The sequence below is a fragment of the Rhinolophus hipposideros genome (assembly GCF_964194185.1).
Source record: "Rhinolophus hipposideros genome assembly, chromosome: 20".
In the NCBI taxonomy this organism is placed as follows: Eukaryota; Metazoa; Chordata; class Mammalia; order Chiroptera; family Rhinolophidae; genus Rhinolophus; species Rhinolophus hipposideros.
In genome coordinates, this window is record NC_138066.1 from 16,124,615 (window position 1) to 16,151,235 (window position 26,621).

The following is a 26,621-nucleotide window of genomic DNA, read 5'->3' on the forward strand; positions in this document are numbered from 1 at the left end:
GATAATTACCCAGAAGCTTGTTGCTTGTAATCATTGTGGCCCAGCATTCCTTCCAGGCCATTCCAGGCCCAACTCCTGGGTAAACAACGCCACCTGAATAACTAGTTAAAACCAGAGGAAAAGGCCACAGACCTTTTGAAGCTAAATGGGCTTTCACGCTGCATCAGTAGCTTCGAGTCCTGCTCCTTGGGCCGGCGCTTTTAAATCTATTAACCAAAATCTCTCTCTCCTCATCTAGGGGCCACTGGGGTACAAATGAGTTCCCAGCAAGGCTTCCAGTACACCCCAACCAAGGAAGCCAACGCGGTCTTCCAGGTGGATCTTGAGACCCCTTCTTTTCATTTAAGATCAGATAAGGCGAGAGTTCCATGAATCCCCATAGGCAGGGACAATGGCCACATTCAGCAGGAAGCAGATACAGAAGAAGAGACCTCCTGTCCTTCAACTTCCCATAAAGAATTATGGGGATGACGCCTCTCAGGGGAAATGAGGCAGGAATTTCGAGATAGGAATGGGATCTCCAGACATTCCTGCACGTTCGACACGGCCTATGGACAGCAACCGCCCAGAGACCTCCCAGAAACCTCCCCCTACGCCCAAATTTTTCCTTATCTACCATCACGTTAACCGCTATGAAGACACTAGAAGACACAAATTGCCTAACTAGATTAGACCGGTCACTCACACCTGTGCAGTAAAGGCTACAACCACCTTCATCTCACCTTAGCCTCATTATATAATACCATCCTTATAATATCATGCATATGCCTGGAAGTTGATTAACATCATTGTAACAGACTGAATTCTGGGAAGGAACATGCACAGTCTAAAAAGATGAGGTAATAGCGTCTTGTCAATCACAGGTGCCGATCACGTGGCCCCACACCTAGAGAAGAGTAGCCCCCTCTAGAGAAAAGAAATGAAAAACTCCAAGTCCTTGCCAGGTGGCACCTTCTGAGCTACTCTTGCTTGGGCCGCTCCTATTCCTTTGGAGTGTACTTTTGCTTCTAATAATCTGCTCTTTCACCACTGCCTTTCTGGGTCCCGCCACTCAGTTCTTTGTTTGGGATAACAAGAATCTGGACACCACGGGGAAGGGTCTCTGGTAACAATTTTTCAAATGACTGACTGGTGTCTGTGTGTGGGTTTTCCCCAATATTAGAGTTTCTTAGAACCAGTGACGGCTTTCAACTTACGACCTAGAACCTAGGTTCCACAGAAGACTCTCACTGTTGTGAGCAGCAGAGTCCAGGTTTTCAATGATAAGGCAGGTATATTTGTATTTGTTTTATCACCTATGGGTTGAGATGCTAGAATACGAAAAAAATACATACACATATACATATGCCTCGGTTTTTTAACGTAACCCGTTCCGGAAGATCGTTCGAGTTCTGAAATGTTCGAAAACCGAGGCCCGGTTTCCCCATAGAAAGTAATGCGTTTCTGGCCTTTAACATCAACCCCTAAAACTGCAAATTTAGCATGAATTTTACTGTCTAATGATACTATATAGATCCATAAAATTTATGGCGAAATGTTCGTTAACAGAGACGTTCGAAAACCAAGGTACTGCCGCATAAGGACTTCACAATCTCAAAACTTTGGAAAACTGCTGTTATCTGGACGGGTGGCGGGGGGCTCATTTGCAGGTTTTGTAGGTCTGGCGAAACAGCATGGATGCTGAAGACTGACCTGTCATTCCCCGTAGTGAACGCCCACAGTACGTGCTGGGCGAGATGGCAGACACTCACCGACTCTGAATGCGTAGTTTTCTTGAAATGAGCGGATGCATATTTGTAGAACGGTGGAAGCCGCTTCTGCATGGGCGGGGAAGAACTTGGTACCAATGTCCTCGCCCATACAGGCCTTGGTTCCGACTGGAATCCAAGCAACAAGTTGCCATTGACAAATAGTCATTGGTGAGCAAAGGATGTCTATAGGTAGAGCTGTTGGGTACGTTTTTTGTGATGAGTCAACCCACCCTGAGCCCCGTGCGTAAGTGTGAGGTCCCTCGGCTCCGCCCTACCGCCTCGAGCCCCTTCTATCCTCTGAAAAGGCTTTACGGGGTCAGTTCTCCCAGCGAGGAGACCCTCAGGTTACCCGCTCCGAGCTGACAGTGAGAAGGCCGCCCTGGTGGCGGGGAAGGGGGATCGCAGTTGGCCGAGGACGCCCACGCCGCCCGGGCGACCTGCGGGCAGCAGGGAGAGGGAGCGGGGGCCCGACCAGCCTCCGGAACCGCGCGGGGCGGCGAGGCGGGCGGGACGGAGCACGTCGGCGCGCCCGCCCCTGTCAGCTCTCCCGGGGCGGGGCCTGCCTCAGCGGCGCTGACTCAGCAACGCGAGGCTGCGAGTTTTGTCCCTCCCCGGATCCCGTCTGTCAGCCTCTGCATTCCGCCGACCACGACCCGGTTTCCTCTTTCCGGCTCTAGGGGTGCGGAGGGCAGGTCGCGACGCGGAGTCCGAGCCGGTGTGCGACGCGGCCGTTCGTCTGAGAACCCTGAAAGCTAGTGTTCCCCCGCTGGGCAGCGTGCGCGCCATGAACAACGCGGGTGAGGCTCCGATCGTCCCCGCAGGGGCTTTGCCGGCGCCCCCTATGGGGGCTCAGCTGGGCCCCGGGGGCCGGGCGGCGTGGAAGGGCCGGTTGTGGGATCGGAGGGGACGGCGCTTTCTGAGCTGGCTGGAGCGGCAGGGAGGGAGAAAGCATCTTGGCGGAGGACGCCGGAAAAGGGCTTTTCCATTGCAATGGTCAGCTCAGGATGTTCTTAGGAAGTTAAGAGCCAGGGTGTGGGAATGCCGGATCAGCCCTCTGCAGCCTCCTTTTGGTGTTACAATCCCGTTTGGTCTTCCAACAGGACTGAATTCGGAGAAGGTAGCTGCTCTGATTCAGAAACTGAATTCTGACCCTCAGTTCGTACTTGCCCAGAATGTCGGGACCACACATGACCTGCTGGACATCAGTCTGAAGAGGGCCACGGTGCAGGGTACTCAGCATGTGTTCCAGCACGTTGTGCCTCTGGAAGGCAAGCCAGTCACCAACCAGAAGAGCTCAGGTGAGGTCTTAAAAGTTTTTGCACACTTTACTTGACCTTCCTGACAATGTCCCATTTTAAGAATGGTCTTAGGGGAGCAGAGGTTTGTAGTGAAAGAACTGGTGGTAAATTCCTAGACACAGGTAAAGGCAGGTTCAAGAACATTACTTTGTGACTCGTTTTGGTATGTTTGATTTGAGCACTGAAGTGGCAAGTCCATGATCATCTGTTTGAATGTCATTCAGTATATTCTGTGCTGAAGTTATGTGATTGCAGCCCCATGCCTTGGAGATAATGTGTTCTTGCTACAAAACAGACCATGCAAAAATGTTCATGTCCTTAAGGACTCACCCAGATTTCCGCAAGGCCATACACAAATGTATGAAATGGAAAAGACAATCACATCGACATACCATTAAATGTTATTTTTAATTATGCTTCTTGGTTGCAACTTGAGCAGATGTACTAGTGGGCTCAGTTCCCACAAGTCGACCAGTTTGTAATGCAGAAAAATACTCAGTTCTCATGTCGTACCAGGCAAGAGCTCTTGTTTTGCTCTCTGCTCTCTAGCAACACTGTCAGAAAAACAGCTACAGTGAAAGATTGGTTATCCAGGAATGTAAGTAAAGAAGACATTCTCACAAAGTCTATGCATTTTAAAACTACTCCATTCTACTTACTCATTTTGACAGAAAGCAAATCAGTGCTTGCTTAGAGCCAGTCAGAATTTAACGTGGATATATTTTATTGTATGTAAATTACACCTCAGTAAAGTTAATTTTTTAGATTTCAAGGGAAAAAATCATGACATTAACAATACCATGTTTCCCTGAAAATAAGACCTAGCTGGACAATCAGCTCTACTGCGTCTTTTAATATAAGCAAAAATTAATGTAAGACCTAGTCTTATTTTACTGTAAGACCTGGTCTAATATGATTATAATAATATAATGTAATATATAATATAATATAATAATATAATATAATTAATATAATATAATATAAATACTGGGTCTTATATTAATTTTTGCTCCAAAAGATGCATTAGAGCTGATTGTCCGGTTAGGTCTTATTTTCGGGGAAACAGAGTAAATAATGTTTTGCCGTAGTAGAAAGTGCTTGGGGTGGTGTGAACTGTCAAGCTACAAATTGTACAGTTAGTAATGTCACAGTAGTACTCACATAGTTTAAACTGCAGTGACCTCTTAGGGAAAAGCCTGAAAATGTTCCTTTGGAAGAGATTAGTTCTCATGTATTCTGTAGTGTCACTTTGGTTTACAAAAGATACAATAGCACATGAGCTATGTAATTTATTTTCATGCACTTTTTACATTAACAGTTCGTACAGATTCCCTCTAATGGGAAGTAATACAGTGGATATGAGAGGGGTGGCATACAGATAAACCCAAGGCAGAGATCAGCTATACTAAGTCATTAGTGATTTTCAAAAGACACTATAGTTACTTATTTTTAATTGTTTTTTCTTGTTATAAAATGACTGTTGTTCAATGAGGAATATTTGCAAAATACCAACAAGTACATATTTGTTGTCAGTTCTTTATTCTATGTGGGTGTGTGGGTGGGTGTGTATGAAATATGGGTGGATCCCTTATATGTTGTTGGGTAACCTACCTACCTTTTTCATTTGCCAATATATTGTAAACATATTTTCATGTCAGTAAAAAAGTTATGCCCAAATAAAAGTCAATTTTTTTCCCCTCTGAATTTTCCTTCAGAAAAGAGAGTTATTCTGTATTTGAGGCCTTACAAAGACTTTCATAATGTCCATTCTCAGTTAATTTATTTTGAAGTAGAGTACAGTTTGGCAAAGACATTCCTCTGGAATGACCTCAATCTGTGCTAGTTTGGGATGCTTATAGAGATCAATTGAATGAATCAGTTTTTTGAAAAGGCAAAACATTTGAATACAGTATATTCCTAGGACATGACCTTTCATGGAAGTGTTGGATATCATTATAAATAGGCCGTGTAAAGATCACTTAAGTCAGTATAGGAAATGGTGACAATGTGGAGTTTGTGATTATCCACTTCAAGGACAAACGAATAATGTATGGTTGAGGTGTGGCATAAAGTGCTCATGCATGGCTTCAAAACATTGCTGAGACTCAAACATATTAGATGGAAGAAATGATGTGCTCTGATTGAAAGAGTGGATCAAATCATGGCAAAGACACTGGTGCCAGAATGCATGTGAAGAGTATGAATCAGTGTGAAAATGGAAAAAACAATGCTTCTACATCAATTTATTGCATTAACACAATTTCAGTTGTCTCTGTATTTAAATTACTAAATATTCTAGGTAGACAGTTACTATTTCATCTGTACTTTAAATATTTCTATAATCCAGTTAGATAAACAACTTTTTAAAAAAAATTCTTATTGGGAAACGGGGAATTGACTTAGGTTAGGGCCGCCTTATAGTGAAGCATATAACATATTCCAGATTAAAGGGTAGGGACTTTTTAAAGCTTTTGCCAAATTGCCCTCAGATATTTAGTACTATTTAGATCCAGAGTGTCTAATAATGGTATTTCCCCATTAAGGTTCTTGTCAATATTGCGCATTATCAATTTAAAAATGTTTCCCCACTTAACAGGTGTCTTATGATGAGCTTTAAAAAGTGAGTTTTTTTTGCCATTTGTATCTTTTTCAGCCGTTATCTGTTCGTGATCTTTGCTCATGTTTTTTTTAGCAGTACTTCTAATGTAATTTTCCTCAGTGATTTATATTGGATTCTTTATGTGATATATAAAAAGATTTTTTTTATATGTTAAGGATAGTAAACCTTTGCATATATATTGCAAATAGTAATTACTACTTTTCTTATTTTGTTTTGTTGTTTTTCATCTTTCTGCTCTTTCTGATTTAGTCTTAAATTGCCCAAGATTTTGTCTTGGGTTCATTGTTGGGAAATACAGTTGGAACAATGTAATCTATGTGAATACTCATCATAATTTCTTGGTTTGCTTTCTTGTTGTAGGGCGATGCTGGATCTTTTCTTGTCTGAACGTTATGAGACTTCCATTCATGAAAAAATTAAATATTGAAGAATTTGAATTTAGTCAATCTTACGTCTTTTTCTGGGATAAGGTATGAGACTGACCTTGAAAGATTCTTTTTGTTTTAGTATCAGCCTTGGTGGGGACTATCTCTTCATTTCTTGCTTTTCCAGTTGTAGTCTGCCTTCCATTATAGATATGACACCATTTATTCTGATTTCCAAAGTATCAAAGTTGACTTTTTTTCAAAGGCAGAACTGCTTTTGGTTGGTCAGTGGCCACTTTTTGCACTGAAATAAGTCTGCTGACTCACCCTGCTGCTTCCTTGTTTCTTTCTTAACTTACTTAAAATTTTTTATTTTGTTTTCAATAATTTCTCCTTTTAGCATCTTCCTTTAGGTTATTTGGTCTTTCTAGGACCCAATTCCCCTTCTCTGAGTAGTACTTGTCTGAAAACAGTAAATAATTTTATTCAATTTTTTAAATCCTTAAAATGTATATTATATAAATGTCCATTAGATGTTTATTGATTGAAGGCTCTAAATATCAGATTTTATTTCAAAATAAAGCAATGCCTTGTTTTGGATAAACTATTAGAATTTATACACACAGATATAAGAAGAAACTTCAAATGTTTTTATGAGGCCAGATACTGATATTTAATTACCAACTCTAGTTTAAAAATACCTACTGTGTATACCTGAAACTAATACAATGTTATGTGAGTTATACCTCCATAATAAAAGCCAAAAAAACACCCCACCTGAAACTAATATGTCAATTATATTCAATTTAAAAGGAAAAAACAACATACTGTGTTGGGGCTATAGTAGTTACAAGACTCCTGCTCTGTTGATAATGCAAATAAAGGAATTACTCTCTTGTCCTTTAATTTTATTTAACTTCTCTTACTCTAGGTTGAGCGCTGTTATTTCTTCTTAAATGCTTTTGTGGACACAGCCCAGAAAAAGGAACCTGAGGATGGTAGGCTAATGCAGTATTTGCTTACGAATCCTGTGAATGATGGTGGACAATGGGATATGCTTGTCAATATTATTGGTAAGAGTCTTTCTTTAGGGGGAATGAAACTCAGCATTATCTAGTAACACTCTTTAGTTAGGCATAGGCCAGTTTTTTGGTAGTTATGTCAGAGTCGAATTGGTCTTCCAGAAAGTTAGCTTTAAGAACATTTAGTTCATACTCTCACCTTTAAAGTATCTTTCTTAAATTAGAGGTAAGGAGCTAGGACTGCGAAGGGTGAGTTGGAGAAGAAAAGGTTGTATTAACTAGAACTAACTGTCTATGAGAAAGCTTATCTCTTGTCCACTGATGTAATCAAGAAACACATTGAAACACATCTGAAAATGTCCTCATTCTTATAAATGGTTGTCTTTTGGGAAAACCTGATCATGCTGAGCACTTCACAAAGTAGGATAAAAAATAAAATTCTAAGAAAGATGGATAAATGTGCAGATTAAATAATCTGTTTAATAATATGAGACATAAGATTGTTAAGTTCTCTGAATTAGACCACCCAAATATGGCCTGTATTTTAAAGCAATAGCTATTTTTGCCATCGTTTCTAATGCTGGAGTTTTGGAGTATATATACTTTTACCTTATCAAACACTAAATTTTCTTTTAGAAAAATATGGTGTTATTCCTAAGAAGTGCTTCCCTGAATCTCATACAACAGAAGCATCCAGAAGGATGAATGATATTCTGAATCACAAGGTACAACATATGGACCAGGGTGGGATTGAAATGAGTTTATTTACCTTGAAATTCCTAACTGATTCTCCAAGGGGATTCCTGGGTATTTCAGTGCACAGTTTATGTACAAGTGTCTCTTGTAGATACGTACTCAGTGTCTCTCAAAAGCAATGTAGCTATATATTAAATTTAAAAGTAATTGAGGTTAGGGTGTGTTTTTTTCTTTTTAAACATATTCCACTTTTATTTCTATTGATTTTTAATGTTTTCTTATTGGTACTCAGGAAAGAAAGTTCTACATCCAATTAATATGGGCCAGAAGCACACTGGGTGCTGTGCCTGTCAGTTGGTTCTAGAAGAGAGGGGTTGGGACAGCTTCATGTACTGGTAAAACCAAAAAGACCTATTGATGAGACTTCCTTAAAGAGTATGCTGAGTGCACAGGCTTCCCCAAACCACATCAGGGTAGTTTATTCATACACTAAAGAGTTGATGTAGTCTCTGAAGTGCTTTTTATTGCTTGATTTATTTTAATAAATCATTCTCTCTTCTCCACATAACCCATTTTCCAAGGAGGGTTATAAATCCTACAGGGATACCTCTTTGCCAACCAGACATCTTTTTTGAGAACTGGGAGTTGCCAGAATCTGCTATCCAGATCTATGAGGCTAAAATCGGATTTGTCATCCCTGGGAGAAAAATTACATTTAAAAATAAACTGTAGATGTGTTTGCCCAATATTAGAAGTGGGTTATTTTCCACCCAGGAAATGCTGGAGGCCCTTACCTACAGGCCAAAAGGTTAATGGTATAGCACTGGCTTCCATTTCAGATGGGAGCAAGCTCCTCGTTAGCACCACGATTAGATTTCAGACTCGCCTTTATCTTAGGCATCTCTCAAAATTGAAAACAACAGAAATGAAAACTATATTGGGGGTTGGCATAGCTGTGGTCATGATGATTTGGCAGAGAAGTTGACAAATTTTTACTAAATTTTATTTAGTAAAATTCTAAATAAAACTCTATTAGAGTGACTTAGTGGCATAATCATCATAAGTCTGCTTTTTCTAAGGGGCAAGAGGCATATGGAATCAGATGTTTTCCCCATACCCAGGCATGTAGTGTCACAGAGTGCCATCTGTTACAGAGCAGAAGCTGTTCATCTAGTATTCTTTGGGAATAGTCCGGTTTGTTTTTTTATGGAAAGTATTTTTAGCTATGTGTTTAAGTGGATTGGTTGGGAAAAAACATTTATTTTATGAACTTTGCCCTGGGTCTTAGCTGAATTATATTTCAGAATAGAACTAGTGTTGGTCTGTTAGGCTCATTTACAATTGAATTTGGGTAAATATTGGAGTGCTAAATAACTTTCTGTCATAGATGAGAGAGTTCTGTATACGACTACGGAACCTGGTACACAGTGGAGCAACCAAAGGAGAAATCACAGCTACACAGGATGCCATGATGGAGGAGGTAATACCAATTATTTGCATTGTTTGTGATCCTTCTAAAGAACTCTCAGAATATTCCCATCTGTTAAACTGATTAGGAAGTGTAATCATTGCAATAACTATTGAATTGAATTGGAAATTACTTATTTTGCAGCTGTAAAAACTGAGGTGTAAACTTTGTATTTTAGTACAGGACTTGCATGTACTTCCATCTCCTAATTCCCAGTTTGGTAGTCTATATAATTCATAAATATTGAGTACCCTTTATGAGTTTGGCACTGGGGATACAGAGATGAAAAAGACATAATCTCCACTCTTAAGGAGCTCAATCTCTTGGAGGAAAGAAACACATGAATAATTATAGTAAATCCTATGCTAGAGATGTGTTAAAAAGGATTTGGTGGTCACATAGGGGAGAGTGACTAATTCGGTGAGCTGAAGGTTTCGTGGGGAAGGTATTGGAACCAGCCCTCAAAAGAGCAGTAGGAATTTACCAGATGGATAATAGGGAAGACCATTCTAGACAAAAGGAATTAATTATATGAACAAAGGTGGATTCCTCAGAGAATAGTGTAGTTGAAACATAGTTTGTGTGATTGGTAGTAAATTAAGCTAGAAAGGAAGAGTTGTGAGGGGATTATATACCAGGACTTTTCGCTTTATTCTATAGGAATGAAGATGGGAAATTGTTGATGGTTATATCAGTTAACATAATGTACGTATAATAATGTATTGATGATTATGTCAGAAAACATTTTGGAAAACCTAAAAAGCGTTAAACAAATATAAGGTTAAGTAATGTTTACTATCAAGGCAGATAAGAATATTACTTAATACCATCTATAATCCAGATAAATATGCATAAATCCCTGAAATTGTGTTGAGAAAAGAACAAACATTCCCCTTTTTTTGTGGACCCATTACTAGGAATCATTAAGAGTTTCCTTTCAAGATTGTTTGTGTGGAGTTAAAATGGCCTTATTTTTTCACTGCAATTGGCAACACTCATGTTTTCCTTTGAATTTTAGAGAAGGGGACTAGACTGTATCTGAGGGCCTGGTCTCCATAGAGTCAGATGGGCTTCTCATTACTTAACAGCCATGTGACCTGGGACAGGTTCCTTCAACTCTCAAGTCTCAGTTTATTCAAGTGTAACATGTATAGCCCAGTGCCTAACACTATGGCTGAATGGATAAATGCGGAGGCTTCATTTTTCTAAATGCATTTAAATTAACTCATACTTAACTCTTTTCTATGCTTCCTAAATGTTCCTATTTAAGAGAGGTATGGAGGGGCGTAGTGGGGAAAAAATCGGCTTTGGAGCTAGACGGACGTGGGTTTCGATTCTTGCTCTATCACTTAACAGCTCTGTGATCTTAGGTAAGGTACTGAACCTGTCTGAGTTTCAGTTTGGGATTTAAAATATATTCATTGGGTTTTTGTGGGACTCAGATAAGGAATTAAATATAAGAATGCAAGGCATTGTGCTGACATATAGCAGTAGTAGTTGTTCAGTAAGATGGTGCGCTATAGTAAGGATGAAGGTTTCTATGTATAAACAATATGGAGAAGGACCCAGGTAATATTTCTTACAGATCCCCAGCATCCTGCTGGCTTTTTATGTTTGCTTTAATGATCTTTTTTTTTAAAAAAAAATGTATATATTTTTTTTTAATTGGGGAAAGGGAACAGGACTTTATTGGGGAACAGTGTGTCAATCTTAGTTGTGGAGGGTGCCGTTCAGCTTCAAGTTGTCCTTTCCGTCTTAGTCTTGGAGAGCGCAGCTCAGCTCCAGGTCCAGTTGCCGTTGCTAGTTGCAGGGGGCGGAGCCCACCATCCCTTGCAGGATTCAAGGAGTTGAACTGGCAACCTTGTGGTTGAGAGCCCACTGGCCCATGTGGGAATCGAACTGGCAGCTTTCGGAGTTAGGAGCATGGAGCTCTAACCGCCTGAGCTACCGGGCCGGCCCTGCTTTAATGATCTTTTAAAGGCTATATCTAAGATCCACTCCTGACCATAGAATTGGCAGATAAGAATTAGGGCAAATATGTTTCATATATCTTTCCTCCCCCACCCCTACCATGGAAAAATAGTAAAACACCATACCAAGTCCTGAGTATGGATGCTTCATAGGATTATTTACTTAATGATTCTGTCCAAACTGTTGACCATAGGATTCTGTGTGGTAGGTTTTTAGATTTTTACAATCCTCCAAATAACTCCTCTTTATTGAACCTGACTCTTTGGTAATGAGGAGTGGAGCTATGGATTTAAAGCCACAGATGAGTACCTGTGATGCGCCTAGCCTTGTAGGCACGTCAGAATGATGACTTAAATCAACAGCCATGAAGCTCAGAAAGCTTTGAATGGAAAGGGTTTATGCTAATGGCATTCTTTCTGAGAGAAGAGAAGTGCAGTTGCTTGTTGAGATGAGGGCAAGGCAGATACGTTTTGGAAACGTGTTATCACCTCCGCTGCAGTATTTTTTTCTCAGTGCATCTACTCTCCTTTTCTTTCTTTTTTTTTTTTTTTTTTAAGCCTTTAGATCCCCTTAGGATTATTCATGTGTCCTCTACCAAAACTCTGTCAAACGTAAAACAAAGACTAGTAACAATATGTGTCAGTGCCATGAAAAGAGACAGGAAACCTTTATTATTTGCTTAGGAAATTCTATAGCAGTGGCTCTCAGCTCTTAAAAACAGTATATAGTCCTAGGCTTACTCCAGACCTACAAAATTGGTTTCCCTGAGAATGGAGCCTCATTATGTATATTTTTGGTTTTTTATTTTAAAGACGTCTTTGATTAAAAAAATTTTTTTAACATTAAAATATAGAGGAATACAGTGAAAAGTCTTTCATCCTGTTCTCCTTCCCCCCAGTTCCTCATATCCCCAAAATTAGTTTTATTAGTTTGTTATTAATATTAGCAGTTAGTTATCCTTTCAGAGATCTTTTTTTTAACAATCCAATACAAGTATATATTCCCCCCTCCTTTTTTTGCACAGATGTTAATATATTATTCATATTCTGTATAATGTTTTTTTAAGCTTAACAATGTGTCTTAGAAATCTTTCCATATTGATACATAAAGAATTTCTGCATTTTAAAAAATATTTGCATAGTATTCTATTTTCTGGATAAACCATAATTAATTGGTCCCTCTGAATGGACATGTTGGTTATTTTCAAACTTCTATTTTAGAAAACTGCAATAAATAATCTCATACATATGTCATTTTGCATATGTATGTGTATACCTATTGATTTTATTTCTAGAAGTAGAAGTTTTGAGTCAGAGAAAATATATATTTCTAATTTAGATACATAATGCCAAATTGTCCTCTTTGGGGATTATATCAATTTACACTCTCATCAGCAATGTCTGATAGAACCTGTTTCCCTTTAGTTTTATCCAGGCAATGTACTTATCAAACAATTAGATTCTTAACCTATCTGATAGGTAAACAATTTGATAGGTAAACTATCTTGTTGTAGTTTTAATTTATATTTTTCTTACTTTGAGTGGGGCTGAGCATTGTTTCTGTGAACTGTTTATTCATATAGTTTACTTGTTTTTCTTCCTGAGGCACAGTGATCCTGAAGCTAGAAACATGGAAAATTAGAATTATATATATATACATATACACACATATATACATATATGCAGAAAGTTAGAATTATATATATATACATATACGCACATATATATATACATGTATGTATATATATGGCAAGAGCTTTGAATACTAGGATGAGAGTTTGTCCTAATTCAGTAGGAAATAAGAAGTCAGGAAGATGTTTCAGTAGAGAAGTCATGTGAAGTAAAGCTGTACTTAAAAGGAGATTAATTTAGTTCAATAGGTGAAACGGGAAGAAGTAGAGGTAGAAGGACCCATTGGAAAGAGGTAGCCATCTAGATGGTACTAATTTGGCCTGAATAAGGATAGTGACAATTGAAATGGAACGTGGGTGGGAGGGGGAATGTGAGAGAGATCTTAGAGGAAAAATCCGTAGGACTTGGCAACTTAACCTGCAAAGGAGGATTCACCATGAAAAGCCTGGTAACTGGGATAACGCTGCCATGGTTCACACAAATAGGCCAGTAAGAGAAGCTCCTTTCAGAGGCCACCGTGGAGAGGAGGAACATGGCTTTTCCGTGCCTCGTGCCTCGGCCCAAGGTACAATACAGTCCAGTTGGAATTGGGTTTCAAGCATATGAAAACAACCCTGGAGCTCAGGAAAAAGAATGATCTAGCAAAGTAATAGTGATGGTAATGCAGATGACTGAAGCCTTGGGAATGATGGAAATCTGTGAAGGAGAATAGAAGGCTAGACTAGGTCCGAGTAAAGAATTGTGGGAACTATTCCGTAAAACATCTTTTCTATAAAAGTAAGTGCCAGAACTATGTTTTAATGTGGATGCTGGTATCAGTGTCAGATGAGGGAGGACTAGATCAACAGATCGAAGAATATGAAACAGAAGGGGCCGCTGGATTTTCTGAAATAGGGTTTGTAGACCAGCACCAGTAGGATGGAGAAGGGAAGAAGCTAGATGGAGAGGAGTCATGGTTAGAAAAGGCAGGCAGTTTCGAGGAGCTTGGCAGTGGAGAGAAAGAAAAAATTAATAGTCATTAATTTCGTGTTTTTATGGAGTACCTATGAAATATTAAACATGTCACTGTTTGCAGATGAAATACAACATACCGAAAGCCCTAAAGACTCAATCAGAAAAATGTTAACACTTATACTAAATGAAAAAAAACAACCCAAAACTAATGAATGCGTTCAATAAAGTTGCAGGAAACAAAATCAATATACAAAAATCTGTTGTGTTTCTATACACTAATAATGAACAGTCAGAAAGAGAAATTAAGAAAATAATCCCATTTACAATGATATCAAAAAGAATAAAATACCTAGAAATAAATTTAACCAAGGAGGTGAAAGACCTGTATATTGAAAACTACAAGACTTTAATAAAAGAAATTGAAGAAGACACAAATAAATGAAAACATAGTCCATTATCATGGATTGGAAGAATTAATATTGTTCAAGTGTCTATACTGCCCAAAGCAGTAAATAGATTCAGTGCAATTCCTGTCAAAATTTAAATTGCATTTTTCACAGAAATAGAACAAACAGTTCTAAAATTGATATGGGACCATAAAAAACCCTGAATAGCCAAAGCAGTGTTGAAAAAGAAGAAAGCTGGAGACATCACCCTCCCTGAGTTCAAACTATATCGCAAAGTTATAGTAAATAAAAGTGTGGTGTTGGCATAAAAACAGACACATAAATCAACAAAACAGAATAGAGAGCCCCAAAATAAATCCATATATATGGCCAATTAATTTATAAAAAGGAGCCAAGAATATACAATGGGGAAAGGACAGTCTCTCCACTAAATGATGCTGGGAAAAACACACAAAACACACAAAAGGATGAAACTGGACCACTGTCTTACAGCAAACACAAAAATCAACTCAGAATGGATTAAAGACTTGAAGTAAGACCTGAAACCGCTGAACTCCTAAAAGAAAACATAGGCAGTAATCTTGACATAGGTCTTGGTGATGATTTTTTTAATCTGACGCCAAAAGCAAAAATAAATAAGTGAAACTACATCCAACTAAAAGCTGCACAGTAAAGGAAACGATCAACAGAATGAAAACATAACTTTCTGAATGGGAAGAAATATTTGCAAATCATATATCTTATGAGGCTAATATCCAAAGTTTTTAAAGAACTCATATAACTCGATAAAAAAATTTTTGACTTAAAAACGGGCAGATCTCAATAGACATTTTTCTAAAGAATGCATACATGTGGCCAACAGGTATATGAAAAGATGCCCAGTGTCAATCATCATGGAGATGCAAATCAAAACCACAATGAGATATCATCTCACACCTTTTACGGTAGCTGTTAACAGAAAGACTAGAAATAACAAGTGTTTATGAGGATGTGGAAAAATGAGAACTTGTCACTATCGATAGGAATGTAAATTGGTGTAGTCACTGTGGGAAACAATATAGAGGTACTTCGAAAATTAATGTGATCCAATAATTCCACTTCTGGGTATTTATCTGAAGAAAACAAAAACAATTTGAAAAGTTTTATGCATCCCAATGTTCATTGCAGCATTGTTTACAATAGCCAGGATATGGAAACAACCTAAGTGTCCATTGATGGATGAATGGATTAAGATGGTGGTGTGTGTGTGTTTGTATGTGTGTGTGTGTCTTATTCAGCCATAAAACAACATGGATGGACCTTGAAGACATTATGCTAAGTGAAATAAGTCAGAGAAAGACAAATACTATATGATCTCTCTTATATGTGGAATCTAAAAAAATGTATGTTACATATACATAACATATATATCCATATATGTGTTATGAGATTATGGATGTATGTGTTTGCCAGAGGCTGGGGGTGGGCTGGAGGGTGAGAGAAATGGGTGAATTGTTTTGTTGTTTTGTTTTGTTTTTAGTTTAAATAAAAAGCAAAACAAAAATTAGTAACAGATGCAGCCAGGTAACAATAACAAAAAAGAAAAGCAAAATGAAGCTTAGTTACAGAGAATAAAGTATGGGGAAAGGAGGTAGGAGAAAAGGGAGGACTGTTAAAAGTACACCATCATGAAATTCAAACCAATCCCAAGCCTTTCCTAACTTTTTCTGACAATATTAGTGAACTCCACACTGGTCTAATTCTAAAGTAGGAGTTACAAAATCAAATTACCTCTGGACTTCACTTTTGGGGGGGGGGCAGATAAATTTTTATTTTCCTATATCATTCAAGTTAATATCTTCCTGGAGAGCCCATTGTCTGGAAGTGGCAGAAATGTCATTTTATCTGCTGGCGTTTGTTGTTACCCTCCCAAGGTCACCAACCTTTAGACGCCAGAAATTGTCCTTTTTATCCCCTTTGTTTTCAACCTATCATATTTCTCCCCAGAAAAGACAGGCATGAAATGACATAGGGAATAGGAAAAATGGTTAACATTTCACAACTATTTCTCAGCCACTTATAGACATTTCCTGTTGGCATTGTGTCAGTCAGGGTTTTTAGGTACAAGACCTTGGCTAATGTAAACACAGGAGCCATATATTAGGTGATATAGGTAGCTCACAGGATCCCCAGAAAGGTGGGGAGAACCAGACTTTGAGTGTGGAGATGTTAGGAATGACATCCAAAATTTCCCAATAAAATTGGTTTCTCTCTGGAAGATTCTGCCACCACTGGGTGCAGACATGTCTAATGCTGGACACCGATGTTCCAGTCCCTGGAAGCTGATGTATCACAGCTTCTTGTGCTACCTCTCCCTCCCCAGAATGACTTCTGGGCAGTCCCTAACTCTTGAATAAATAGCTTCGGAGTCCAAACCCAGTACGGGTGCGTCTCACAAGCACAGCCCTGAATGTAGCCTTGCTGCATCCTGACAACAGGAGTGACAGGCAAAGGGTTTCCAGTGTCTGTGGTGAGAGCAGAGCTGCCTTCCACCCGACTCCTAAGGTGGCGAATCCACTGAATGCAGTGTATTCCTCCCAGTTTGCAGTACACCGACGTGCTCGGCACTGCCTGTCCTCCAGACCCTGGCCTTGTGCCTCCCTTCCCTGCCAGAGCAGGTCAACAATGGCTCGCATTTTTCCTGTGAACATAGCACCAACACTGATGCTGTTACCTGGCCTCCTGCCATCATTGTCTCTGTACATGCCCCCTTCTGAGGTGGGAGCTGAGCTTGGCATTGTCTCAAGAAAAGCCAACAAAGGGAAAGACTCTACAGTACTACGCAGGTTCCACCCTGGCTTTTCCAGGGGCTACCCAGGGGGACCGCGCTGCACATCCCTGAGGTAAAAGGCAGTTAATATCTCAGGGGACATGTTTGATCAATAAGCAACAGGAAGTGGGAAGAATGCGGCTGGGATGGACTTCAACTGTTTTGTACCCGGAACCCCTCTTGTTATCTGTTGAGAGCCACGGACCGCTCCCAGGGTTGCCAGATTTAGGGGGACAAAAGGAGGGACACCCAGTGGAGTTTGAATTTCAGATCAAATGGTTTCTTAGTGTAAGACTGTCCCGTGCAGTACTTGGGATCTATGTATACTAAAAAATCATTCATTGTTTGTCTGAAATCTAAATGTGGCTGAGCGACTTGTGCTTTATCTGATAACCCTAACCCCTTCTCAAAATGTGTTTTCAAATGTATAAAATAAAAGTACATAGGATTACAAAGGATTCATCTATATTAAAATGCAGTTATAAAACTATTAAGAGAGGGGCAGCCGGTTAGCCCAGTTGGTTAGAGCGCGGTGCTCTTAACAACAAGGTTGCCGGTTCGATCCCCGCATGGGCCACTGTGAGCTGCGCCCTCCACAACTAGATTGAAACAGCTACTTGACTTGGAGCTGATGGGTCTGGAAAAACACACTTAAAATAAATAAATGTTAAAAAAAATACATTAAGAGAGTACAGTATGTGCTTCTTTATTGATTTTAATAACGTTAAATGACAAGATCTAACAATGGGTCTCATAGGTATGATTTTCAAATAGTAATGAGAATCAAAAATATTTTGAGACATCTGCAACAACTGTAATTGATATAAAACTGTCTGATGCCCACTGGTGGCAAAGGCAGTACTGGTCATACTGCTGTGGCTTTCTGTCTGCATTCATAACAGAGGGACATGCTAACTACAATTCAAAGGTTTGTGAAAATAACAATGGAATTTCTTTTCCCATCCAAGTTCACAGATCCTCCTGATTTTTATTCACTGGTCTCTTGGTGCTCCCTAGACCCAGGGTAAGAGCCTATAGGAAGCACTTGGCAGGGAATTCAGTATATGAGTAAGGCAGGCAGGATCAGTCATGGCTGTCGGACCAGAAGAAGGCAGCCCTACTGAGCTCAGCCACTTGTTACCCAGTAGGAACACAGGCCCATTGCTGTCGGGTTTTCTTTTCTCAGAAAAATGGGAAATCTTCCATTTCAATATGCTCGTAACTAAAAAATTTATAAAGAAAAACACTTTGCAGGCCAAATTCAACATCTGTGTGGGCTGGATTTGGCCCAGGGGCCAAAAGTTTGCCCCGCCTGCCTAAAGTATTATAGTATTTTTTTGGATTCTTCTAAACTGCTTTGGACTTATCCCTCTTTTCTGTTTTTATCTGGCTGTGTGTGTAATGCAGCTGCTTCTAGGAGACTGTAGCCTCACAGCTAATAATAGTAAAAATGAAGTATATACTGTGTTTCCCTGAAAATAAGATGTGGACGGACAATCAGCTCTCATTTTACTATAACACCGGGTATAATATAAGACCGGGTCTTATATTAATTTTTGCTCCAAAAGACGTATTAGAGCTGATTGTCCGATCAGGTCTTATTTTCGGGGAAACACAGTATAGCTAGCTCAAAGATTATCATTTTCTATAAGAAAAAGAATCTTAATACAGGTTATTTATATTGGAAGAGTCTTTACTCTTCATCATTTTCAGCTATGAAACAGCAAAGAGCCTCAAGTCAGTTGGGGAAGCAAAAACATGTCCTAGCACGGGGTACAGTGATGACCAAGGTAGACATGGCCCTTGCTCTCATGGACTTTACGTACTAGTGGAGGGAGACAGAATACACAAGTAGATAAACAAGGAACTATCTGACGCGCTATGTGTTGTAAAGAACATAAAATAGGGTGATGGATAGGGTGGTCAAAAAAGGTCTTTCTGAGCTGAGACATGAGTAACAGAAAGAATCTAGCCTTGTAAAGATCTGGACACAGGGCATACCAGGCAGAGGAGACAGTAGGTGCCAAAGCCCTCACTAAGATGGGAGAAAGATTGGTATTTTTGAGGAAAAGAAGGCAGTGCGGCTTGAGCTTGGGAAGAGGGCGGGTGGGAAACATCCTGTAGAGGAAACAGAACCTGCTTGCGTGGGGCCTGGAGACTGTGGAAGGAGTATGCGTGTTTAAGTAGGGTCACCTTCGAGGGGTTTAAGCTGAACGACATGGTTTGATTTTTCTTTGAAAAAAATTCCCTCTGGGTGTTCTGAGAACGGCTTGTAAAACAGCGGGAGAGGGAGTCGGGTGACCAGTTAGGTTCTTGTGGTTGTGTGTATGAGATGATCGTGGTTTGGACCAGGTTGGTGCGAGTGAGGATGGAGAGAAGTGAATACACGTGCGGCGTATTTCAGAAGTGGAGCTGTCAGGACTTGCTGAAGTACAGGACAAGGGAAAGGAAAGAATCGGATGATGTCATGGTATCTTGAAGTGAAGGGCATGCAGGTATGAGAGAAGGCCCTTTGGTGAGGGCAGTGTGAAGGAACCTGTGTGTGGGAAGGGACGTGCAAATGAGATAGTTAAAGCAGCCAGGATTTTGGAGGAAGGAAAGAATAGATGTGGTCTAACAAACTTGAATGTGCCTACGAATTCCCTGGAGTCTTGTTAAAATGCAGATTCAGGTTTGAGGTGGGGCAGGAGAGGGCGTTTTTAACTATTTCTTTGATTCAGACAGCACTCTAGAAGTAGTCTCAAGATCTTCATTTGACTGTCATCCTCTATAAGGAGTTCTCTATATGAGCTCATTTCCTTTAACATCACAGAAGGGCACGTACCTTTTAAGTGTACCTTCTTGTATGTTTTCCCTGCCTGAAAATATACTTAATGCTTCCAGAAAGTATCTCCCAGCCTGCTTTTGCAGGTCCAAGTGGTTTTTTGTTTCTTGTTTTTTAATAGACCCTTGCCTTTCTTTCATTCCCCACCAGAAAGCAGTAGAGAGCTGTCTTCTCTCTCCTTTCTCTGCATGTCAGTAGTCAGCCAGTTCCCTACTCCTTCCCTCTTGGAACTAGCTCATTTACCATCAGCACTGAACTTTCTTCAAAGTTCAGCTATTTTCTGTGACCACATTTGTGTACTTGCGGCCATTCTACTCTGTGATCAACAGGTCATTTTATCTTTGAGCCTAGTTTCTCCATCAATAAAACTAAAAACTTGGAATAGATGATTTCTTGAGGACATTATAGCTATGCATTTTTATACTAGAAGTCATTAATGTTTCTTCAGTGCTTTAGACTTTATACTTTCAGCAACCCAGTCTTATGTCTGCCTATAGCTGGCTTTAAACTCTCACCCTTGTAAGTATTTATGACTTACTGTCAACTATCACGTCCTGCCTTCCTTCTTTCACTTGATGTCTGTCTCCCCAGTTAGCTGTGGGCACCGGAACTGACTGAGTCCCATATCATTTGTCTTTAAGGTGGAATCCACACATTCTTTCCCCACGTTCCATGTCTCAGGCTTTCTGTGTCCTCCTTTCTTTTCATTCCCTTTCCTGATTCTGTTATTCACCGGGATTTAATTCTGTATAATGACTTGTGTTCCACGTCCAGTCTCTTTTTTGTCCTGCATGACAAGTGCATCTTGTGAGAAGCAGGTGACGCTCCCGAGTTGTCCACCAGAGAGCAGACTTGGGTATCCAAAGCTCATTGCCGGTTCCGTACCTTTGGGAGCAGGGTGTCATTTCAGAACAGCAGAGTCCCTTCTCAAGAAAATACAGTATCAGGGACCCTGGAGATTATACTTGGGAGAACATTTTTAATTAGGGCTTGTTTAACTATTGTTAGTTGGCTTGGAGCCAGATATTTCTTCCACAGACAGTGTTACAAACTGACTTGAATGTGAATGACTTTGGATAATTTCTAATCGTGGTAAACAAATGATACAAAAGTTGCATGCTTCCAATCACAGTTTTACTAAAATCTAAGCCTTCCCTTTGCCCGCTTTTAGAGTGCCTTTGGGATGTGGCTCAGGTTATCCTCTGTGCCATATCGTCTTGCCCTGGTTGAGACCAGAGGGATAGGAATAGCCCGTAGAATTTGTAGGACATTATTTGAAAGATAAAATAGCTCCACTGCTTCCAAGAATGACTGCAATATGGGTAGGATTGTCTGCCCTAATCTTACCCATATTTGGAGCACCTCTTCTTGAAATTTAGAAAGACAAAGTTAGGGGAACACACCATCCCAATACAGAATTTTCCAACGTATAAGATTCTAATCTATGAAATGAGAAAATAGCAATGTATTTTGGGAGCCATTGTTCTTCCCTAACTAGAGAAAAAAGAGGGACATGTCCTTAGTTATAAATGGAATTGATAGGTGATGATTTGCTGTAATCAGCTTGTGGCAGGTGTGAATCCGTGTTCTGTCAGTCAGACAAGGACTAGAGCTGGCGGCATGTTTGACTTCACTACCGAATTCTGGGTGTTAAGTCTAGGGAAACATTGCCCATACATATGGGTAAGGCTTTACCATCAGCACGTTTTTAAAGAGAGCAGAAGCCCACTTTGCACTCCTAAATTCAAATTTCGTATCAGTCTTTGGATGAGAACTTTTGATTTAAGGAACCTGTTTTTAATGTGGTTCTTGTAGAGTTCGTTGGGATATGTCTGTGATCTAGTTCCTGTCCCTAGTAGATGGAGTCTAGCTGGGGAGACATTAGAGAAACGTAAATGGCACTATGGAATCAAATGTTAAATTTTTATGCCAGGAGTATTCAAAGAAAGGAGCAGTTAGTGTGAACTATAATAATTAATTAGTGACAACTTTCTGGAGGAGAGGCACCTTGCACTGAGCTCGAAAGCATGGGACTAGGATTGGGATGTGAGGCATAGAGGAGACAGCAAAAGTATGCAAATGACAGTGAACTGCGTGCATTGAGCAGACAGTGAGGAGCGACAGACAGGCCCGACTGCAGTGCAGGGTCCGTGATGGGAAATGCAGTTGGGCGAGGTTACTGAGGGCCTTTACAATCTGACCAGGCCCATCAGGGAAATGCAGATTCAAACCACACTGGGATACCACTACGTACCCACCAAAAGTAAAATTACAGTGTCAGGTATTGGCAAGAAGGCAGAACAACTGGACCTCTCTCACTTTGCTGGTGAGCATGTAAATGTCTTCAGCCCCGTTGAAAACTGTTGGATAAAAGTGTTAGCAGCTTTATTCATAATAACCCCAAACTGAAAACAATTCACCTGTCTATCAGCAGGAGAGTAGAAAAAATGCAATGTACTTACACGATGGAATAATACACGGCATAAAGAACAAATTACTGCTGTTCACAGCACCGTGAGTGAATTTCACAGCATTACGTCAACAAAGGAAGCCAGATATGAAGAAGTATGCCGTATGATTCCATTTACATAAAGTTAAAGGACTGGCAGAACTAATCAATGGTTACATAAATCATAACGGTGCTTACCTTGAGGGAGATTTGAGTAACTGACAGCAGAGGGGCCAGGGAACCTCTGGAGCCCTGGGACTGTTCTATATATTGATCTGAATGGCGGTTACCTGGGTGTATATGAATGTAAAAAATTGAATTGAGCTGTATACTTAAGGTTAGTGTACTTTATATATTTACGGAGTGGAATACGCCTATGTCAAAGAAAGCAAAAGAAATCAGGTCATGGAGTTTAGATTTGTGGGAGGTGACAGGGAAGCATTAATGATTTCAACAGGAAAGTGACTTGGAGAAAGCGGTTTTTCTAAAATTATTCATCCTGTAGTGATGTAGAGAATGAAATAGTGTTGAGATCAGCTATTATATCTAGGTCAGATATAGTGCAACATGCTGTAGGAGACACAAAATATCCATGACCTGGTCCTTCTCCTTAAGAAGTTTATCTTTTGGAGAAACCCAGAAAGTTACAGTGAACGATAAAGGCTTAATTCATGGTGTTATGGAAATGGCACTGAAGTCAGATCTGAATTCAAATCCTAATTCTGCCATTTATTGGCTTTGTGACTTCAGTCAGGCTGTTTTATTTCCCTGAACCGTGGTTTCCTTCTCTTTAAAAAAAAAAAAAAGGGAATAATATCTGTTACTTTTGTTGAGAGGAATAAAAGATAGTGTTCAAAGATTGTAGTATGGCACAATAAATATTCAGTGAATGTTCCCTTTTTTTAAACCCTGTGTCCATGGAGTAATACTTTTTTTTTTGGACTGTATGTGGCCTGAGTTCAGAGTGTGGTTCTGCCACTTACTGGCTATAGGACCTTACGTAGGTTCTTAATTTCTTTGAGTCTTGATCTCTTTTGCAAAAAGAAAACAAGGAAGGGAAATTACATCTTAAGAGAGTGTTTTGAGAATTAAGTGAACCTAGCAGATATGTATTACCTAGCCCAAAATAGGCACACTTATTAAATACCAGATTCATCTCTTGAATACAATGGAATGTACAACATGTACTACAAATAATGCAGGTATTAAGGGATGAAATTGGGTCATAGTGGTGACTGGCATGGAGGAAAAAGAGGAGACCATAGTGTTACATTTTTTTAAAGACACAGCAAATTTGATATAGAAGAGGAAGTACTTTCTATACTCTGACCTTATACTGTCTCTTTGTTTCTATTTTTGTCTTTCTATAAAATAAAAATAATATAAAATGTTTTGTTGGGACTGTAATAATGCTAACTTGAAGGTATTGTGACATCATTAGAAAATATCTTGCAACCCCAAAAATGGTACCTTACGACTAAAAGTTAGTCTTATTCTAATAATACTTTTAACGTATTATTTTACTTTACTATTTACTATTTACTTTACTATTATAGTTTTAATTATTTCCAAGCTCCAGGCTGAAAAGTTAATGACTTTTCTGAGTGGAGACCCCTGTCACAATCAAAGCAAAACCTGAAAGAATAAAGGGAAGGAAATCCATTTATAAAATATATGTCATTTTTTGGTCACTTAAAATAGAATCAGCAGAGCAGCAACCCAGATCGTGTGTATCAGTGGTGAGCAGTGTCTTGGCGTAGGAAGTTTTATTTGCAGGGCAAATACTAAGCACTAAATATTAACATTTCAGAATTGTATTGTTCAGAGTGTTTGTTTAAGAACTCAGAAGTTGACTGATTCCAAATCCTAGATATCAACCTTCCAATGTTTGGAACAATAATTGATTTCCTGTGAAGTTCCTGGCTTGAATTTAGTCTCTGATTTCTTGTGTTTCGCAAGCTAGAGGAAAATGAAGAGGACAATCAACCCTTTTCCTGTAGCCATCACTCATCTGTCCTCCCCTTTTCTTCCAGATATTCCGAGTGGTGTGCATCTGTTTGGGTAACCCACCAGAGACATTCACCTGGGAGTATCGAGACAAAGACAAAAATTATCAGAAGATTGGCCCCATAACACCCGTGGAGTTTTACAGGGAACATGTCAAGCCACTCTTCAATATGGAAAATAAGGTTGGACACTGGCACTGCCTGTTGACTACAAGGAAGGGTATAAGATTCCTGGGTGAACATGCATGATCATCAAACTAGAAACTAAGCCAACTTAGCCCCCTTCCGCTGAGGTATTTTATGGACCTAAAAAAGTTGATCGTATTAGGATCCCCAGTGCATCTCTTCAGAGACTTTTCTAACTGTAGACCAGTAGTTTTCAGTTTCATTCCCATATGCCCCCATGATTTGGGCCAAGAATTATTCAGGTGCAGAAAGAAAAGTGTATTGGGTGTGTCTTACTGTGGTTTCAGAGCACCTCTGTTCTGTGCCCCCCATTCTCCACCCCATCCCCCGCCCCGGGGACTCTCGTGAAAAAGAACAGTGCCCCATTCTAGTTTTTCCTGCTCTCTTCAGGTCTTATCCACTCCCTAGCAAGATGACCAGAGCCCCTTCCTTTATTGTCATCTTAACCTTGACTCTCTCCTAAGCAAGTGGCTTGCTTTAAGCTTGGAATCCCAACTCGGTTGAGGTATGGTCGGCTGTTAAGCCTGTCTTGTAACTTGAGAGCAGAAATCTTGTAGTAATGCGATCTCCACCTTGCAATTCTTTGGAATAAGTTTTGGGGCAATTCTTGCCAGTAGGAAAGATGCCGCTCCCACATGTGTCCCTTGCCCTAGTTAAAATATACAAGGATGTCTGTCACAGACTTTGCCACCTTTTGTTTCTTTATTTAACAATGTGTTTGTAATGCTTATTCTTGTAGGCAGAGCTGCAGACATATGAACTTAAAGGAGATGTGTGTGTCTTCCTGGACATTTCTGCTTTTATATTCTAATCAACATGTCCTTGATCTCATAGATTTGCTTAGTGAATGACCCTCGGCCCCAGCACAAGTATAATAAACTTTACACTGTGGAATACTTAAGCAATATGGTTGGAGGGAGAAAAACTCTATATAACAACCAGCCCATTGACTTCTTGAAAAAGATGGTTGCTGCCTCCATTAAAGATGGAGAGGTTGGTATTGTTTCTGTGTCTTCTGCATTGGGATTAAAACCTCTTCTTCCACTTCTTTGGTTTAATAGGAAAATGGGATTTATATTGACTTTCTTCCTCTTTCCCTTATTTCTAGGCTGTGTGGTTTGGCTGTGATGTTGGGAAACACTTCAATAGCAAGCTGGGCCTCAGTGACATGAACGTGTGAGTACAAGAACCTTAAAAGAGGAAGGCATTTGTGGGTTGTTTCTGTGGGAGTGCACTCAGCTGAGGTTCACCCAGAGAGTAAGGCTGGCCTGAGGGTAGGTCTCTTTCTTTCCATCTTACAGAGTTTGAGGACTCATAGCAGAAACCCCACATACTTATGTGCGCTAACCTGGGAAGTCAAGATCATACTTCGTGTCTGAATTGAAATTGTTGGGTGTGTGCCGCAAAAGCCATCCTACGTGAGAAAGTCCCTTTGAAAAAATAATCAATCACTGTGTAAATCTGCTCAGTGCATTTGGGAATGTACTGTTTGCTATTTGATCACGCTTAGCTACTTCTCTTACTTTGATGCTTACGTATTTTGTCTTTATGACAACTGGGACTAATTTACATACACACTTGAACACATTGCTTATGACAGCGAAGGTTCATTTGTGAACTAAATCATGTAAGATTTCTTGAATTTTAAAAGTATACCACTTTAGGGTTATTTATAAGTAATTGTTATTTGTAGGAAGTTGAGTAAATAACTGGATAGTTATTTACTCAAGACATCTGCAAAAAGAATTAGTGATATTTTTTAACTTTGAAAATATTCTCCAGTTTTTGACATTATTTAAATTTCACAATCAACAATGGTCTAAAAGAATTCAGAAACTGGGTCGTTCTACCAGCTTAAAAGAGACCATTTTTGAAAGACTTACCTCAAAAGCTTTTTTTAAAGTTTTCTTGGCAAAATGACAGTGTAAGCCCATCTTGTCAGCTTTTATATATGGGGAATTTATATTTAATCACTTCATATTTTCTTGAGTACTCTTGTGCCACGTTGAGACTGGAATCCCGTTGAGAGGCTAAATTCTGCATGTACCCAGTTCTCTGAAGGGCTACAGTACATATTTACTTGGAGCTATTGGGCCCCTTAAGTTCTATGTTTCTTTGGCAACCAGCAGCTAGCTTTCCCCTTTGATTGTACTCTCTCCTTATT

The 26,621-nt window shown here is 39.7% G+C and overlaps 1 protein-coding gene and 1 long non-coding RNA gene across 2 annotated transcripts in view; one reads left to right on the forward strand and one right to left on the reverse strand.

The window, feature by feature from the left end:
* The window catches only part of LOC308488268, a 42,203-nt gene extending 39,964 nt beyond the window's left edge, over positions 1-2,239 (reverse strand). The window contains exon 1 of the long non-coding RNA XR_013991882.1: positions 1,752-2,239. This is a non-coding gene — a long non-coding RNA (uncharacterized lncRNA). The remainder of the gene's footprint in view (positions 1-1,751) is intronic.
* A 78-nt stretch (positions 2,240-2,317) lies between these two features.
* The window catches only part of BLMH (bleomycin hydrolase), a 42,700-nt gene continuing 18,396 nt past the window's right edge, over positions 2,318-26,621 (forward strand). Inside the window, exons 1-9 of the mRNA XM_081027834.1 lie at positions 2,318-2,548; positions 2,852-3,049; positions 6,030-6,139; positions 6,966-7,107; positions 7,693-7,781; positions 9,140-9,232; positions 24,299-24,454; positions 25,292-25,450; positions 25,566-25,633. Coding sequence (XP_080883960.1) covers positions 2,536-2,548; positions 2,852-3,049; positions 6,030-6,139; positions 6,966-7,107; positions 7,693-7,781; positions 9,140-9,232; positions 24,299-24,454; positions 25,292-25,450; positions 25,566-25,633 — 1,028 coding nt within the window. The 5' untranslated portion in view covers positions 2,318-2,535. The remainder of the gene's footprint in view (positions 2,549-2,851; positions 3,050-6,029; positions 6,140-6,965; positions 7,108-7,692; positions 7,782-9,139; positions 9,233-24,298; positions 24,455-25,291; positions 25,451-25,565; positions 25,634-26,621) is intronic.